Source organism: Schistocerca cancellata, chromosome 6 (genome assembly GCF_023864275.1).
Source record: "Schistocerca cancellata isolate TAMUIC-IGC-003103 chromosome 6, iqSchCanc2.1, whole genome shotgun sequence".
NCBI lineage: Eukaryota > Metazoa > Arthropoda > Insecta > Orthoptera > Acrididae > Schistocerca > Schistocerca cancellata.
Window position 1 is genome coordinate 242,839,332 of NC_064631.1, and position 19,927 is coordinate 242,859,258.

The window sequence follows — 19,927 nt, forward strand, 5'->3', positions numbered from 1 at the left end:
TGAACGGCCAGAATGTATACTCACGATTCGTCACTGCTTACATTTCAGGTTTGAACAGTCTAAGGACTGTAATTTCATATGAATAAGCATTGAACTATGTTATATCAGTCACGGAACCGAAATTGTTCGAGGGTGTCACGAACTATTATATATTCCATAAATACGTCCGTGTCGCGTATTTTAAGGTGCACACTTCGGAATTTCAGTCCCACGATATAAAGCTCATGACGACCGCTGCGACTGTGCAGGAGTCCTACACCTGCGACAGATGTGTAACGAATCTGGTGACCATATTTTCAACGCTGATTCGCTAAATACCAGCATCGCGCGTCATCGTCGCTACACTATCATGGAATCTTGCAACGAAGTGAGGTGCAATAAAAGTGGAGATTTTTAAAAAATACTGCTTCATGAAAACCGGCTCTAAATTATAAAAATTGTGTAGTACCAGTTTTATCTTTAAAATAAAGTATTGAGGCAGTCGTAAAATTGTAATTTGTCGATTTATGACAACACGGGCGCATTAACAGTACCAACATGTAAATATACTGCTTGCTCCCCATACTTCCCTACAATTTTTCTGATTATTTCGAAGAAAGTACTCACATGTGCTCCCATCGTTCTGTGCATTAACGTTATTTTACACATTCAAATTTCTCATACAGTAAATAAAATTTTTTTCTGAACACATTTGCAAACCACCATTGCATGAACCTGCAATAACTTTGCTCTGTTATGATTGGCCAAGAACCGCAACCCGCAGCTATTTGAAACTGACGTCTAATGTAGACGCGTTTGGGGCTGGTTTGTTTATAATATTACTCGAGGTGCTTGGGTTTTGCACTCAGTGTATTGCGAGTATTAAATACACGCCTCGCTCTGTGGATACTCATTATTCAACCAAATTGATAATATTGACTTGTGCGACCTATATTTAATGTCAAAGAATGATGTTTATTAAATGTTCTTGATCCTGCTTCTTGAATGTTTGAATAAAGATACAGGGAGAGTATTTGAATATGGTTTTATTGCTTTTGAGCTGCACAGTAAATTTTATTTCATTCCTTCGGCACAGAATCCCACAATGGAATTACTGGTTGTTAATTAACAAACTTAAGTTCTTCCAGCTAACACAACGAGATTAGGTCACCAGTTGATTACATGATCTTTTATACTATTTCAATATAAGACGGCCGCCATCCTATTATGGTATAAGATGTCCACTGCAGCTCTTCACCATGTAGGCACTTGTCGTCGTTCCACTCTCAGATCGATTCCGCCGATTGGTCTCAGCAAGAGGTTGTTGGGATCCATGCGTACTTCTACCTGCTTGTCTCCAACAGGCAGAAAATCAAATTTTGACAGTAGATGTATCATCGCCAACTTCACCTGCATGAATCCGAAACGCATGCCTGCAACAAAATAGATGTGCCAGCCGTTCTTTGTAGGTGTGACTGATAATGCCAAATGTTTTCAACATTGAATTTCCAGAATCAGTCAGAAACTTAATCCCATTCAACCGACATAAGACTGCAAAAAATTTTGAAATAATTCCTTATATTGAACATTTGTGGAATTGTATCAGTCGTAGAGAGGCCAAAGAGGCCCTGCAGGAAAACTTCTTAAATTTATTAAGGGCGTACGGAAACTTGCATCCATTCTCTGTAGGGACAGTACTGTTTCGAAAACTGTAACAAAATCACTCTGTCTTGTGTTTTCATTCCATCGTTTGCAGTAAGGCTTTTGATAAAATATACTGTTCAACAATGCGATACGATGACCTTCTTTCATTCATAAATGTCTTAATTGCATTTGTTGGATTTATGACAGTTTACCAGTTACATCAGAACTAGAACTCCAGAAGAAAACAAAAATTACTACTAAATATGATTAAAAAGGTATTAAAAAAGTTAAGATAAAGAGAAAAAAGTATACCCGCTACCTTGTATGTGTTTATGGCTTTTTTCTTTTTATCTTGTACTTTTTAACATTTTCAACTGTTTCTATGTAACATAAATTTTGCGTTTTTGTTATTTATGGCTAGTTATAGTTATAATGATGACTCAGTAGAACCGAAAATAATTGACTGTAATAAATCAACAAAATGCGAGCAACAAATTCGTGAAAAAGAAGCGTATTTTAAATAGATCACTTGCCCAGGTTAACAACGCCAAATGTTATTGCAGTAGTATAGGGAGCATGGTTTAATTTTTTTTCTCCACTCAAAATCAACTTCCACTACTTCCTGTTGTAGATGAATATTGAGGATCTGTGGTCTTTTCATCTTCTAAAATGAAGTATACACAATAGCACACAAACAAGAAACGTATTGAAAGTGTTTGTTTCAAACAGGTGAATGAAAACATGAAAGGTCGGTAATATGGCTCCACCTAATGAAAATTTTGTGTTCAAATACCCATCAGTTCTAATAGATTTATTACCAATTGACTTAGCAGTGATCTGATTCTCACGCTGAAATTTGGCTTACTTCACAAGAAGAAAATCAAAAGAAAATGAAACAAGACGTAAAGTCTTTGATCTGGCTTAGTTGCTGTGGTATGGTTGATTAGTATTATTACCCATCAGAATTAATTAATACAAAGCTCGACAATAACAACATTTTGCTGTATTCCTGTTATCTTCCGCCACATCTCTCTGTTCAGGGCATTCTCATTACAAACATTGCGATGCTCCAGTATTTCATTGATGTGTTATTTCCAAGAACATCGTGGTCTGTGGCGTTTATGTATACCAGGCGATTTCCATTCAAACCCTACCAATAACCCGACATTCTCAACAACTCGGCGTACCTCAGCAATGATTTTGTTTCAGTTCCATCTATCACTCTTATATTTGCCCTCATTCTTGCTCTTAATTCATCATTAATTTAATCTGTACCTTAACGTCTTTGTAGATTTCAATAATAATGAGTAAAATATGGACATCCCTATCTATATTTTTCATAGCCTCCCACAGTTAATCTGTACCTTATAATCTATCTACATTTCGACAATAATCTGTAAAATATGGTTATACATGTCTAAATTTTCCGTGCTTTCCACAGTTTTCCTCTAGGAAGTATGTCATAAGCTTTTGCAACATCTACAAAGGCGATATGTAAGTCCTTTCCTACTGCTATAAGTTTCTCCATTAGTTGTCGTAAAAGAAAGAGATTATTTGCACAGCATCTGTTCTGTCTGAACCGTCTTTCGTCTTCCCTAATAAAAAAGCCAACGCTCTGAGTTTTTTCCTCACAATAATTTTCTGGTAGACATTTTCATTATTTAAAAGACAAAACAGGAAACTTAAAAAGAAGGGCTCCTTAAATAAGTACATTTCTGGGCATCCTTGGCGAAGGAAAGAGGTCAGGTTAACAAAATAAATATTCTGTAGTTCTGGAAAACAAAGTCAACGGTACCTGAACCACGAAAAGAAGAAAAGAACTGGAAAGAAACATTAAAGTATTAAAATTATAGACAGAAACTCGTTTGAATTTAGGAGTCTCCCAAGTGAACGTAACAAACTTAAGAAAGAACATAGATGTAAGAAACTGAATGGCAATATGGTGGAGAAGTTTATGGAGTACTGAAAACTGGAAACTAGGAGTGTAGAAGAAATTATGTTTTTTCTTAAACAGTCACATTGGTATTCCTGTATGACTGGCTTTAAACGTGTCAGATGATCATCTGAGCAACAGTAGGCAGTACTGTGGTCTTAGACTCAATGAAAAGCATTTATTGTCGCTCATTGAGTAACAATTGACGTTCCTGGAAGAGTTACAAGACCACAATTCTACATGTTGTTCTAAATATGACCATTTGACGGGTTGAAATCTGTCAAGTAATACACCGTGGGTGGGTAGCGTCAGGAAAGAAAGAAATTTTCAACAAACAAATAAAGAAAAATTTAGCTTTTTTTCAATTGAAGAAATGAGATTAAAAACGCTGTTCGTTCTATTTTTACGAAATAAATGTGCATCCACAGTTTCCCAACACACCAGTGTTGCCCAAATTTCTGTTTGTCGAATCACATTCATTACACTGTTGGTTCAGAATTTCTAAATTGATTTCAGAGATGTTACTTTATGTTACTCCATTTTATTTAGTGTATCGCCGTTGATTCCATTCTGTTTATCTGAGTAAATTTCATCCAATTAACCAGTAAGAAGCGCTTCTCCCCTTTTTAATACAAGTGAATCAGTTGTAACATTTTGTGCACAAAGCAACATTATCTATGACAGGTGTTGATAGACGACTTGTTGCTAATCTATTTGTGCATAACACTCTGAAGATAGTCTCAGTTTTATTCAATCTGTACACTGACTCGGTTGTGAACGAAACAAATGAGAAATTTGGAAAATAAATTATAGTTCAGGGAGAAGAAATGAACACTTTGCAGTTTGTTGATGGCGTTGTAATCTGTTGCAAGGGACTTAGAAGAGAAGATGAACGAAATGGATAACGTCCTGAAAAGTGGTTATGAGATGTACACTAGCAGAAGTAGAACAAGGGTGATGGAACGTAGTCGAGATAATTCAGGCAGTGTTGAGGGACTTAGATTAGGCGGCAGAATACCTGATGATGGCCGACTGGCAACAGGAAGAAAATCATTTCTGAAGAAGATAAATTTATAACATCAGGTACATATTTAATTGTTAGAAAGTCTTTTCTGAAGTGTGACCATGTATGGAAGTAAGACGTGGACAATAAACAGCGGGCAAGTGCTCTACCATCTGAGCTATCGAAGCACGACTCACGCCCGGTCCTCACAGCTTTACTTCTGCCAGTATCTCGTTGCCCGCGAAAGGCAAAGGTCCCGAGTTCGAGTCTCGGTCGGCCACAGTTTTAATCTGCCGGGAAGTTTCATATCAACGCACACTCCGCTGCAGAGTGAAAATCTCATTCTGGAAACATCCCCCAGGCTGTGGCTAAGCCATGTCTCCGCAGTATCCTTTCTTTCAGGAGTGCTAGTTCTGCAAGGTTCGCAGGAGAGCTTCTGTAAAGTTTAGAAGGAAGGAGACGAGATACTGGCAGAAGTAAAGCTGTAAGGACCGGGCGTGAGTCGTGCTTCAATAGCTCAGATGGTAGAGCACTTGCCCGCGAAAGGCAAAGGTCCCGAGTTCGAGTCTCGGTCGGGCACACTCTGCACACTCTGCCAGGAAGTTTCATATCAGCGCACACCCCGCTGCAGAGTGAAAATCTCATTCTGGAAAGATGAGGAGATACTTAATCGAATTGGGGAAGAAAGAAATTTATGGTGGAACCTGACTAAAAGAAAGGATCAGTTAGTAGAATACATGCTGAGACATCAAAGAACCGTCAGATAGGTAATGGAGAAGACTGCGTGTGTATATGATGAGGGATACAGGGATAAAAAATATTGAGGGAGACAAAGGCTGGAATATAGTGAACAGGATCAGATGAGTGTAGGTAGCAATACTCAGAGACACTCGGAGAGCTGCATCATTATCATACTCATCATCATCAACATCATTAACAACAACAATAGCAGTATTAGTGTTCGAACATTTGGCGTGATTTAGTATTGTAGTTTTTCACAATTACCTCCAGTGCACTAAATATATTTATCTCAGGTACTTACTTTTCTGGATGTTTTGGAAAAATCGTAGTTGACACTATTTGTCGTTTTATTAGGAGTTACATTAAACGTAGTTATCCACCAACGTGTTGCACACATGCGTAACTGATCTTTTTCGATACTTTTGTATTTGTTACTCTATATGCAACAACATATTCATATAAATTATGAAAAAAATTAACAAACAATAAAGAAGAAACTTGGAGAAACTCACCAATGCAGATGCGTGGTCCTTCCCCAAAGGGCAGATAGGAAAAGGGATGCCTTGATACCTTCTGCTCGTCGGAAAAGTGTTCCGGGTCGAAATTTTCAGGATTCCGAAAGAACTTTCTGTCATGATGGAGTCCCAAGATTGGAATGACCACCTTAGTCCCTTTCTCCAACACACAGTCATATCTTGACAGTTTATAATCTTGCGCCACCTCGCGATTGAGAACCGGAACGGGCGGGTACATACGAAGGGTTTCTGAAAAAAAGGACGGATGTCAAAAAGATGTCCTAATAAGTATTCTATAACGGTGCTCCATGTTAAGTTTTAAATCGTCTCATGGCGACCATAGTTAATTTGTAGATTGAAATTGAATCACAGAAAATATATGATTGCGTAGTCTCACTACGGCAAGGGGAAACTGTTAGTTACTAGTTTGTAGACCATTTGGTATATGGTCATTTGGTATATCTGATATAACAAGTTTTTTCTTCTCAACGATCAACAAGGAAATTACCCAAGTGGGACGCTATGAACGAGACAGTGATCGAATTATTCTCCTGAGGATTGAAAATGAGCCAACACCAGCCATTATCGAGCAAGTTTTCAAGTCCATATCACACACTGATGATGAGAAAAGAGAGAGAATATATGTGGAAATAGAGCAACTGAGAAAATGGGTAAGGGCGATAGAAATTTGATTGTCCTAAGCCAGTGGTCGGCAAACCGCAGCTCGCGAGGCACAACCCTTCGGTGTGGCTCTTCCACAAAATACAAACGTGCGGTGGCATAACAACCTCTTTACGCTGCTGTAACACAATTAAGTTTTTCTCCTTTTAATATTTAAATGGGCAACTTTGAAATGCAGTTGCTAGAATTGAAAAACAAACAATTGCGGAACTCGAAATTTGAATGCCTTTGTACTGATACAGAAACATTTTAGAAAAAAAAGGTGAACTTAGTTCTCAGCACAAGGGATCTGCTTTAGAAGACTTGGAGAAGATTCTTGACAACTGGAATAGTACTCCTGACTCATGTGATCAGTTTCTGTTCTTGTTGTATTCGGGACTACATATTGTGCAAACAATCATTTTGAAGCGTGAACCCTATCAGGAGTAAATTGAGAAATCGTCTTATTGATGAGAACCTGGAATCTTCCCCCAAAATTAAATACAAATTACGAACTTTCTAGGAGATGCAAGGCCACTGTTTACATTAGTGTTTGTCAGTCACTGTCATGATTTAATTTTATGGATGCATTACAGTTTAATTTTATCGATAAATAACGTCGTTATTATGTATTGTGTCAAGATTGTTTCAAAGTACCTATAGTTTAACTGAGACTTAAAACATTATACAAAGTTTATTAAATTGTTTTAGGGTGCATTGTGAAGTATTGAGAGAGCTATTTGAGATGGTTTAGACACACAGGGAGGATGAACGAAATGAGACAGACGAAACAAATATACAAGGTGAGTGTAGATGGGAGAGTGAACGGGTCGACCTCAGCGAAAGTACCTCAATCAGACTGTGCGCGTTTCTAGCAAGACCCAACTTTGAGGTCCTCTAATTAAGTTGATAACAATGTACCTGCCTATATAGTTTAGGTTTAAAAAATTTGACTCTAAATAGAAATTTGATATTTGGCTCTGCCGACTAATGAGTTTGTTGACCTCTGTCCTAAGCGACTGTAATGCTACTACAGTGTAGCCGATGCGAAGTAAGGTTGCTAGAGAGTAGGATACTCATCAAAAGCAGTGAGTGAATAAGAAATTCAAATGAAAACCATAAAAGTTCGGAGAGGAACTGTAACTGGTGCTAATATCTCTTTGCAGCATTTCATATTCTCCCTTTATGATCCATATGCATTGTTGCAATCACGCAATTCTTCTTAATCTTAACACTATAATGAACTTGCCCACTCTCGTCCCACACGGTAATAACTTGTGTGCCCTTAGATGATTAATAACAACTTGGAAAAAAACTGTAAACCATATCTTCTAGAAACTATAATAGTTAACTGAGATCCAAAATGTTCTGATAAGTGGTTTAAGGTGCTGTTACAGCAAACCTTGTTATACTCTGTGGCTGAAAACATGAGTGCATAAGGCACTTTGTGGGAAAACAGTTACAAACGTTCGGTGCTGAATAAATGAACGAATAAAAAAGGCTCTCTCTCTCTGTCTTTGCGGGTGGACTGGTGGTTGGGTGCGTGTGTGCGCACGTGTATGTAGGACGTAGGATATAGTTGTATGAGATTAGTGTGTACCTAAACAATCTGTAATAGAATCGGCTAATGCAGGTAGCGACGAGTCAGGGCATTCTTGGACACGTAGGCAACTTCTAACGCTGGGACAGGATGATGGCGAAGTAAGAGTTGTGGATTGTTTGGCATTTTTGTTTCTATTTTAGTTTTCCCGTTGTAAAATTGTCATTGCTTCTGTAATATGCTTTGACTTTTGTGTCCAATGATCATACGTCAGCCTATATTATGAACATATGAGTATGAAGTACAAGTGAATGTCAATAAACAGTTATTATGTACCGAATGATGTCGTAATAAGTAAACAAGGAATGTATGCAGGACGTTGCGTAATTCCACAGTGTTTTAGCCTAATTTTTACGAGGCGTAGCTATAAAGCATTAATTATCACCTCAAAAAATTAAGTCACACAATTATTTTTTCCAGTTGTATGCCCACAATACCGGTACGGAGTGAATTCGTCACAACAGAACGCCACTAGAGGAGTCAAAGCAAAATAGTCCCTGCTACTGATGAAGTGGGAATGGGCTGCCTCATTTTGTTCTGTATACTGTAGCGGCGTGGGGATTTCTTTGTTTATCAGGACTGCGGGCGAGCATCTGCAAACAAACAAAACAGTAGTTTCGAATAATAATGTAGCTGTAAGCCTCTGGTCCACTTTTCGGACGTTGTTGTTGTGATCTTCAGTCCTGAGACTGGTTTGATGCAGCTCTCCATGCTACTCTATCCCTTGCAAGCTTCTTCATCTCCCAGTACCTACTGCAACCCACATCCTTCTGAATCTGCTCAGTGTATTCATCTCTTGGTCTCCCTCTACGATTTTTACCATCCACGCTGCCCTTCAATGCTAAATTTGTGACCCCTTGATGCCTCAGAACATATCCTACCAACCGGTCCCTTCTTCTTGTCAAGTTATACCACAAACTCCTCTTCTCCCCAATTCTGTTCAATACCTCCTCATTAGTTACGTGATCTACCCATCTAATCTTCAGCATTCTTCTGTAGCACCACATTTCGAAAGCTTCTTTCCTCTTCTTGTCCAAACTATTTGTCGTTCATGTTTCGCTTCATTACATGGCTACACTCCATACAAATACTTTCAGAAACGACTTCCTGACTCTTAAATCTATACTCGATGTTAACAAATTTCTCTTCTTCAGAAACGCTTTCCTTGCCATTGCCAGTCTACATTTTATATCCTCTCTACTTCGACCATCATCAGTTATTTTGCTCCCCAAATAGCAAAACTCCTTTACTACTTTAAGTTCTCATTTCCTAATCTAATTCCCTCAGCATCACCTGACTTAATTCGACTGCATTCAATTACCTCGTTTTGCATTTGTTAATGTTCATCTTATATCCTCCTTTCAAGACACTGCCCATTCCGTTCAACTGCTCTTCCAGGTCCTTTGCTGTCTCTGAAAGAATTACAGTGTCATTGGCGAACCTCAAAGTTTTTATTTCTTCTCCATGGATTTTAATTCCTACTCCGAATTTTTCTTTTGATTCCTTTACTGCTTGCTCAATATACAGATTGAATAACATCGGGGAGAGGCTACAACCCTGTCTCACTCCCTTCCCAACCACTGCTTCCCTTTCATGCCCCTCCACTCTTATAACTGCCACCTGGTTTCTGTACAAATTGTAAATAGCCTTTCACTCCCTGTATTTTACCCCTGCCACCCTTAGAATTTGAAAGAGAGTATTCCAGTCAACATTGTCAAAAGCTTTCTCTAAGTCTACAAATGCTAGAAACGTAGGTTTGCCTTTCCTTAATCTTTCTTCTATGATAAGTTGTAAGGTCAGTGTTGCTTCACGTGTTCCAATATTTCTACGGAATCCAAGCTGATCTACCCTGAGATCGGCTTCTACCAGTTTCTCGGACGTGTCGTACCGTAAACATACCGCACCCATGACGTCAGAGGCACAGGTTGCCTGCATGCAGTACAACGATGTAGACAGAGGAGAGTCCAGGGGGTCCGGAGCCCCATATCACCCAAATGAAGTTACGCACGATCTAGTCGCCGTGTAGGGAAACTTAAGATGTTTTGATTTTTAGTCATACGACGAAAACGGGATACAAACTATCGATAGTCAGCAAGACCAACCATGGATTTAAACTATCTACACATCCATAGCACTATCGGCTATCGCCCATCCCTATTTTAGCCGAGACCGGTTGTTGTCCTTGCTTGAGCTCAGTTGTTGTTTGTTAATGAACTCAGTTCTTACTTGCAGCTGAATTTAATGTATTACCGTTAATTGTTTTTTTGTGTTGTGTGCTACTGTGATAGTTTATAATTACGGATAAGTTTGTAAGAAGAAAGAAGAGGAAAATCGATTCTGATTCGTCCGCTAGTGTTGTGGTAAGTTAAAAGCACACACACTTCTATAATAGCCTAATTACATATCTATAGCAGTTTAATGTTAGCACTGGAATTGTTGTTGGAGTCTGGTAGTACTTACGGGTTGCAATATTTCAGTAATTCACAAGGCAGTGGAGCGGTAAATATCATTACAAATAATATTAAATTATAATGAGTGCATAAAAATACTGCCTGTGTAACCCCAAAATCGCGTTTATCAACAACAATATTGCCCAAACAGTGATGGTTGCATTTGTTTAAAAAATTTACTCAGTATGCTATCATTAGTAACCCAAATGGGAAAACATCGCCCGTTCTGAGTCACCTGGGCAGTACTCAGTTATGAAAATCAGTTCCGATACAGAACGATGGGGAGAAGTTTGCGGAGAGCGGACGGGGAATGTGATGACATCACATTTATTAATTCGTTCGTTTCTAAAAGACTTTTTCAGCGGGCTGCTTGAATTAGTCCAAGCCGACTGCGCCCTGCATCCCTCACTTCCCCTTTCGTTCAAAATCTATTTACGCTCTTGTAATATTATAAGAACTGAAGCCAACAATTCCATGCACAATTAAATGTTAAAATTTGCTTGCATTCATGCACTATCAAACAACTAAACATGCACAATTAAAGGAAAAACATGCAATGTCGGAATTTTATCTTTTGTTGTGATCCATTTAATTTTAAAGCAATGTACATCAACCAGTTTTGCCAAATTCGCCAATGACGTGGGGTAGGTCTGCGTGTTGAGCTGTTGAGCTAACAATCCCTGGATTTGGGAAGCGAGGTAGTTTTAAACCATCCGCTGGCGACCTTGAAAGTGGTTTTCTGTTGTTTCACATTTTCAGCTTAGGCGAATACTGGGGTTGGTCCCTTACCGTAGGCTATAGACAATTCCTTCCGAATATCCTTTCTTTCATGACAGTTTCCAATTCCTGTAAAGATGCAGACCCTCTGCTTAAGTGAAAAGAGAAGCATTGAAAGAGAGCCGAGCATCTCTTCAAGACTACAGGTACTAAAAGCCATATGATTAATAAGAAAAAATTCAAATTCCCCTCATTATGCTCATGCATTTGTCTGCTGGTACTTTCTTTAATGCTGAAAATGATCTCTCTTACGTTGCAAGAAGCGACAGATGCATACTTCAATGAAAAAATTTGAATAATTCCAGACCCCCTGCATTTTCGCCACCAAAATAGTTCTACCTGCTCTGTCGAACAGATATCTCCTCATTCCAGAATCCCTGTCGCTAATAATCACGTGTACAGAAAAATTAGCGTTCGTCCATTCCTGATCATTTCTCAGGTCAAGTCCAGACTGAAAGAAGAGTATAAAATGATCCTGGAGGGCGAAGGGAGAGTGGAGCGTGACTGCTTCTTAGTGGTTTGCCAAAATACAGCACTCCCAAGTAACGAGATTATACTTCTGCTTGGTGAAAACTCCTAGATTATTGTCGGATAAAATGGTTATCGTCCTATATGGAAGTTTTCAAAATTAATGAAAAATATGAGTCTTTTTAAGGTCCTTTTTAACAAATTGGACTCCCTTTTGAAAAAATCCTACCTACGTCCTTGTGCAGGAGCAGGTGAGCGGGAAGATATATTGTCAGCAGCAGCCTGGTATTGTTTCATCAAAAAACTTTCTGCCCCATCAGCAAATTTCATTCCTCTCTCTCTCTCTCTCTCTCTCTCTCACACACACACACACACACACACACACACACACACATACACACATTTAGATCTCACAACAACAGATCACCATTTTACTAACTATTAAACTGAAACAGCCCATCAGTATGTAGCCGTAGAGCTGCCATCTTGGACATTTTCAAAGGTATCTGAATAACCTGAATTGCGTAAACTGGCCTCATGCTCAAAAGCACGCGAATGATCTGGACTGCATAAATTAGCGCCATGTTCAAAAGTATCCGAATAACGTGAATAGCGTAAATTGGCATCATGTTCAAAAGTATTCAAGAAACTGGTACATCTGTCTAATATCGCGTAGGGCCGCCGCGAGCACGCAGAAGTGCCGCGACACGACGTGGCGTGGACTCGACTGATGTCTGAAGTAGTGCTGGAGGGAATTGACACCATGAATCCTGCAGAGCTGTCCACACATCCGTAAGGGTTCGAGGGGGTGGAGATCTCTTCTGAACAGCACGTTGCAATGCATCCCAGATATGCTCAATAATGCTCATATCTGAGGAATATGGTGACCATTGGAAGTGTTTAAACTCGCAAGAGTGTTCCTGGAGCCATGCTGTAGCAATTCTGGACGTTTGGGGTGTCTCATCGTCCAGGTGGAATTGGCGAAGTCCGTTGGAATGCACAATGGACATGAATGGATGCATGTGATCAGACAGGATGCTTACGTGCGTGTCACCTATCAGAGTCGTATGTAGACGTACAAGGGATCACATTTCACTCCGATTATATACGCTCCACGCAGTTACAGAGCCTCCAGCAGCTTGAACAAACCCCTGCTGACATGCAGGGTCCATGGATTCATGAGGTTGTCTCCATACCTGTACCCGTCCATCAGCTCGATACAATTTCAAACGAGACTCGTCCGACCAGGCCACATGTTTACAGTCATCAACAGTCCAATGTCGGTGTTGACGGGAGGCGAGGCGTAACGCTCTATATCGTGCAGTCTTCAAGGGTACACGAGTGGGCCTTCGGCTCCGAAAGCCCATATCGATGATATTTCGTTGAATGGTTCCCACGCTTTCACTTTTTCATGGTCCAGCATTGAAATCTGCAGCAGTTTGCGGAAGGGTTGCACTTCTGTCATATTGAACGATTCTCTTCAGTCGTCTTTGGTCCCCTTCTTGCAGGATGTTTTTCCGTCCGCAGCGATGTCGGAGATTTGATGGTTTACCGGATTCCTGATATTCACGGTACACTCGTGAAATGGTCGTACGGAAAAATCTCCGCTTCATCGCTACCACGGAGATGCTGTGTTCTATCGCTTGTGCGCCGATTACAACACCACGTTCAGAATCACTTAAATCTAGATAACCTGCCGGTGTAGCAGCAGTAACCAATCTAACAACTGCATCAGACACTTGTTGTTTTATATAAGCGTTGTCAATCGCAGTGCCGTATTCTGCCTGCTTACATATCTCTGTACTTAAATACGCATACCTATACCAGTTTCTTTGACGCTTCAGTGAGTTTACTGAAAATATTTAAAGAAAACCTCTTCATGTGCCACATCTCATATACGACACATGGAACTGGGAACTTTTGACTGCGTACGGAACCCATGTGTACGGCAAAAATACACCTGATAGTACCTTCCACGAGGTATCACGACCTAGCACAGCAAGTTTCGTTTTCTGCGTGGGTAATTATTGAAGTCATCTATCGTTTACCTAACGTCCGCAGTGGAAAACAGCGAAATGCTGCCGTGAACCAGTAAGTGTGTGGTTTTAATAATTTTTTCACCTCCTAACTACCTTCAGTCGATGCTAATTTATTGTCAACAGATTGTTAACGGAATATTATCCCTTTCCAACATTTTGTTGCAGTAGTTCTAGGTATGTGTCGTGTATGACATAATGGATTAGTATCTTGTGAAACGCTTGTTCGTTTGTAACTATTCAGCAGTAATTTGCTATCTCTTTTGGCACATTTCGCTAATTTAAATGATAATATGTGAAGTAGCCATAATAACAACAATAAATAATAAAAATAATAATAAAAGAATAATAAAGTGATTATAGGTAAAATAAGTAAAAAATTTTAGATAATTCCATAAGATGAGATACGTCGTGAACTGGAGAAGTCATTTGACTTTGGTGGAAATCTACCAAAACTTGATGAAAAGTAAAGCGATGGTAAGGGCAATGAGACCTTTGCCCCATCTACTGACACAGGATGTATAGTTTTGTCGTCCGATGACGACTCAAACGAGACGGATCCTCAATTACTTTTGGCACAAAGACGAAGTAATCCTCCTCGGTGCCGTACAGATGTGTTGAGCCCTTGTCACCTGCTCCAGATTTTGAAGAAGCAGTTTGGGAACGAAAACAAAACCAAACACATCAGCACTTCATAAGATACATCACCTCAGAGAATTCTGAACTGATCTCCACATGTACAAACAGATGTTATTTATACGTACTGGCAAGTCACTGAATACTACAACTGAAAACATAAAGGTATTTTTTAAATATCTATTCAGATGTCATATATTTGCTATCTTAGAGTGTACACAACGTTTTCTGTAAGAAAGTATAGCTATTTTTCCTTGTATCATGGTGTAATTAAATGATTTCTATGTACTGGTTTCCTTTTCATTACAAGTTTCTAAAATATTAAATCATTATATTACCCAACTATAGCCGGCCGCGGTGGTCTAGCGGTTCTAGGCGCTCAGTCCGGAGCCGCGCGACTGCTACGGTCGCAGGTTCGAATCCTGCCTCGGGCATGGATGTGTGTGATGTCCTTAGGTTAGTTAGGTTTAAGGAGTTCTACGTTCTAGGGTGTCTGATGACCATAGATGTTAAGACCCATAGTGCTCAGAACCATTTGAACCATTTTTTTACCCAACTATAACTGCATGCTTTGCTTGTCCTGAATACCAGAGTGTCATATATGACATCGTTTTTTGGAAATCTAACCAATAAATTTTTGAAAACATTTACATTTTTTTAACCTTGTTGGTCAAGTGGTCAAATGTAATTGAAATATTAGATGTATAAACATATTTTCTGCTAGTGGATCTGAAAATGTTTGTCAATACTGGTGAAATTTAAAGTATTTTCACGTGTAATATGTCTGTACTACTTCCTAAAAATATGTACGCTTCGTCAGTGGCACACCCAAAGTTCATTTAAATAATCACAATGTTATTTCCACGTGTAAAACGCATGTCTAAAAATGTAAAGATATTGACAATGCTGGTGCAACTCAAAGTATTTCCACATATAAAATATCTGTATATTTATTAAAAGTACATAAGCTTCATCAGCGAAACACACACACACACACACACACACACACACACATACACACACTGTGTAGCACCTGCATGTGACTGTCTGCATGCAGTCCAAATCCTTACTCTGAAAGCTGTTGCATGATATAATCTAGGCAGTCCAAGAAGAAGATAGAATATTCTGTCTGTTGTAGAACTTAAAACAGGACATGATGGGAATAGATCACACAAAAACCCTGAGCTACGTAGCTTATAACATGTTATGGCAGCTCTTCGTTATGTTTCTCGTAATGCATGTACAACAACTGTGTTACAATCGTATTGTAATAATCCATCTACAACATGTAGGATACAGTTATACACTCCTGGAAATGGAAAAAAGAACACATTGACACCGGTGTGTCAGACCCACCATACTTGCTCCGGACACTGCGAGAGGGCTGTACAAGCAATGATCACACGCACGGCACAGCGGACACACCAGGAACCGCGGTGTTGGCCGTCGAATGACGCTAGCTGCGCAGCATTTGTGCACCGCCGCCGTCAGTGTCAGCCAGTTTGCCGTGGCATACGGAGCTCCATCGCAGTCTTTAACACTGGTAGCATGCCGCGACAGCGTGGACGTGAACCGTATGTGCAGTTGACGGACTTTGAGCGAGGGCGTATAGTGGGCATGCGGGAGGCCGGGTGGACGTACCGCCGAATTGCTCAACACGTGGGGCGTGAGGTCTCCACAGTACATCGATGTTGTCGCCAGTGGTCGGCGGAAGGTGCACGTGCCCGTCGACCTGGGACTGGACCGTAGCGACGCACGGATGCACGCCAAGACCGTAGGATCCTACGCAGTGCCGTAGGGGACCGCACCGCCGCTTCCCAGCAAATTAGGGACACTGTTGCTCCTGGGGTATCGGCGAGGACCATTCGCAACCGTCTCCATGAAGCTGGGCTACGGTCCCGCACACCGTTAGGCCGTCTTCCGCTCACGCCCCAACATCGTGCAGCCCGCCTCCAGTGGTGTCGCGACAGGCGTGAATGGAGGGACGAATGGAGACGTGTCGTCTTCAGCGATGAGAGTCGCTTCTGCCTTGGTGCCAATGATGGTCGTATGCGTGTTTGGCGCCGTGCAGGTGAGCGCCACAATCAGGACTGCATACGACCGAGGCACACAGGGCCAACACCCGGCATCATGGTGTGGGGAGCGATCTCCTACACTGGCCGTACACCACTGGTGATCGTCGAGGGGACACTGAATAGTGCACGGTACATCCAAACCGTCATCGAACCCATCGTTCTACCATTCCTAGACCGGCAAGGGAACTTGCTGTTCCAACAGGACAATGCACGTCCGCATGTATCCCGTGCCACCCAATGTGCTCTAGAAGGTGTAAGTCAACTACCCTGGCCAGCAAGATCTCCGGATCTGTCCCCCATTGAGCATGTTTGGGACTGGATGAAGCGTCGTCTCACGCGGTCTGCACGTCCAGCACGAACGCTGGTCCAACTGAGGCGCCAGGTGGAAATGGCATGGCAAGCCGTTCCACAGGACTACATCCAGCATCTCTACGATCGTCTCCATGGGAGAATAGCAGCCTGCATTGCTGCGAAAGGTGGATATACACTGTACTAGTGCCGACATTGTGCGTGCTCTGTTGCCTGTGTCTATGTGCCTGTGGTTCTGTCAGTGTGATCATGTGATGTATCTGACCCCAGGAATGTGTCAATAAAGTTTCCCCTTCCTGGGACAATGAATTCACGGTGTTCTTATTTCAATTTCCAGGAGTGTATGTTAACATCACATCTACAATCAGATTGCTTCATTTTCAAGACAAGGCATGATATCAGTCTCATCCAGTGATGATGACAACAGCTGACCAACAAATGCGATGAGGTTGCAGATTTGATTGCGTTTGTTGGTAAGATAAGAGACACACATGTAACATGATAGCTGACTCTAGCAGATAACACCCATATGCTCCTGCTAAGCTCTCAGAGACATTCGCCTTCTATGAGGAGCTTGTAAAATTGGCACTAGAATTCTGGACATATATTCAATCTTCCTTGGAATTCGAATATAGTCTGCTGCCAACTGTTACCAACATCCAAAGCGTGCTGTTCGATATACGAAAAGCTACGTACTAATTATGTGAACTATTGGCTTATCTTTCAAATTTCTGAGTCGCATCTTTTGTGGCTGTCTTTTGACTGACAGAATATTTTCATACACAATTTCCCATTCTGTAGTTGATTCTTTCACTTCATTTTCCACAGCCATCATAAACTTCAAGCAACAATCGCTACTTCCCAGGGTTCCTCTTCAATGGATGTTATTTCATTACCATGTGAATCATTGCCTGCTACTGTCGTAGGTAACAGTAAAAATAATCACTGTACCAATTCATTCTAGTTATTCGAGTGGATATAGTCGATATGTGCACCCCAAATTGGTTGGAGGTCATCTTCCAGTCTTGAACATCAATTTCATTTTCGTTCTATCCATGTTTATACATCCCCATGCTGATATGCATACCATCTTCTATCAATAATGATCTGCCTCTTTCGTCTATTACAGGCTTTTAACGATATTGACATACATGTAACCTCTGCTGGAATTTAGTGGCTTGCAGGAGAGATAGTTTTGTTTATAAGCATTGGTAACCCTGATAATTTTACAATAGTTTCGAAGATCTCATGTTGTGTAACTCTTTTTGTTTGCCTAACTTTCAAACAACGGATTTCATATTGTCCTTTCTTTCCCAGCATCCTACACTGTGAATTATTAAATCATCTACATCGACATCTAACAGTAAATCACCAATCATCCACACTCTTTTTACTCAATCAAATCTAATAATGTATCACATATTTTGTGTAACAGTTTATTAAAAAATTATGCTGTACAGCCTGTCTCTGCTATAATTTTCTATTACAACAGTTCTTCATTTTCTTTTTCATTAATATCATTATAATCTTCATCATCACATTTATCTCCTTCTCCTACATTGTCTCCATCTCCTTTTCTGTTTCACCTTTCATAAACACATTATTTTTCATTGGTTTTAATATCTCCACCTTTTTTGTCTTGGTCTATTTCTTCTTTCTGAATACCTGCCTTTCTTGATTCAATCTCCATAATGGTTGAAGAATGGGTTTAAATGGTTTTCCCAGAAAAGACTGTTTCATCTTCCCATTTTTACAGCAGTGACGGCTTCTTGTGGGTATTTCAGCAAAATTTCAACATCCAACTTTTAAGACTGATCTTCCATACAATGAAATTAGGGAGCATGTAGCTGCTGTTGATAACCACAGCTCAGTCAGTGTCTGAATTGATAATAATATATATACCATAATTTTAAACTGCTCATTTGTAGCAGATGTCTTTCCTGTTCTCTTGCTATAATAAATAGAAATGAATCGGTGACTTGGTAATGGGGTCATGTTTCAGAAAGTAAGTTTTTCAAAAGACACAAAAACCTATTTTGTTATACAATGGGTTTGAGCATGATATCGTGGAGTTACTATGTACCAATTAGCTCCTAGGTGAAACAATTTACACCACTAAAAACGTACTTAAGCCATTAAGTGTGTTTAGTAACCCAGTCTGAATGTACTAGAGATGACCGTTTTTCGAACTTGATAATGCTGATGAGGCAAAAAACGTTCTGTTTGCAGCAGAAGTATTGTGTTAGACAAGTTTATATTGTTCATATTTTTTATAGCAATAAAAGAATGTGTTATGGGCATACAGGTTTGTTCATAACATACCCAAAACACATTCACGGTGAAAATATAGCTAAGCAGAAAATTTTAGGTATGCTTCAATCATCTATATCTTATCCATCCTTCACTAGCTTCTGGCAGGTACTGTTGTAAAATGGTTTCTGTTCATAAGATATGTATTGTAGAACTTTCTTTAAATAGTCTAATTTCTTCTTTCTTATTGGAACAGATCCATTATATCCTTATTTATTTGGAATCTCTACCTTACATTCTGCTTTGAGCAGTGGAAACTGGATAGCAGTGAGTCTTTCAATCAGTTTCAATTATTGCTGGAGATTCACTGTGGAACACGAAGTGGTTGTATGTACATATCTGAAACTTGATTTTTGTTTGGTATCATAAGAGCATACTAAGGTAGCATCCCTCTTCTAAGAGTTTGACCACCTTGAAGTCCAGAATGTCTTCTGGTTCCACATTTATGACACCACAGTTCTGCTTCTGAGACGATGAAGATGTCAAAGTTTCATATACCTCTGGAGTGTATATTCTGTCTTCCCATTTGTTGATAGCAGATGACCTCGTTTCTAACGCAGTAGCCCTCTAACAAGCATTTCTGTTGTTGGGATATGATCCCTTGTTATACCAGACAAGGTTTCTAAAGTAAACGTAATTTGAAGAAGGGTCACCCCTTTCCCATCTCTGATTCGGCTATAGTTATCGAAATTAATATGATAATGCCTATTATTTAAATCATCATCTTTGATTAAAACTAGAAAACTATATGCATTCTCCCTCCATGCTCATTTACAACTTTCGAGGAATGC

The 19,927-nt window shown here is 40.0% G+C and overlaps 1 protein-coding gene across 1 annotated transcript in view; it reads right to left on the reverse strand.

The window, feature by feature from the left end:
- Positions 1 to 1,131: 1,131 nt before the first annotated feature.
- Positions 1,132 to 19,927, reverse strand: part of LOC126191474 (cytochrome P450 6k1-like) — a 58,367-nt gene continuing 39,571 nt past the window's right edge. The window contains exons 3-4 of the mRNA XM_049932356.1: positions 5,813 to 6,064; positions 1,132 to 1,412 (exon numbers count right to left, since the gene is read on the reverse strand). Of these exons, the coding sequence (XP_049788313.1) occupies positions 1,234 to 1,412; positions 5,813 to 6,064 (431 nt within the window). The 3' untranslated portion in view covers positions 1,132 to 1,233. The remainder of the gene's footprint in view (positions 1,413 to 5,812; positions 6,065 to 19,927) is intronic.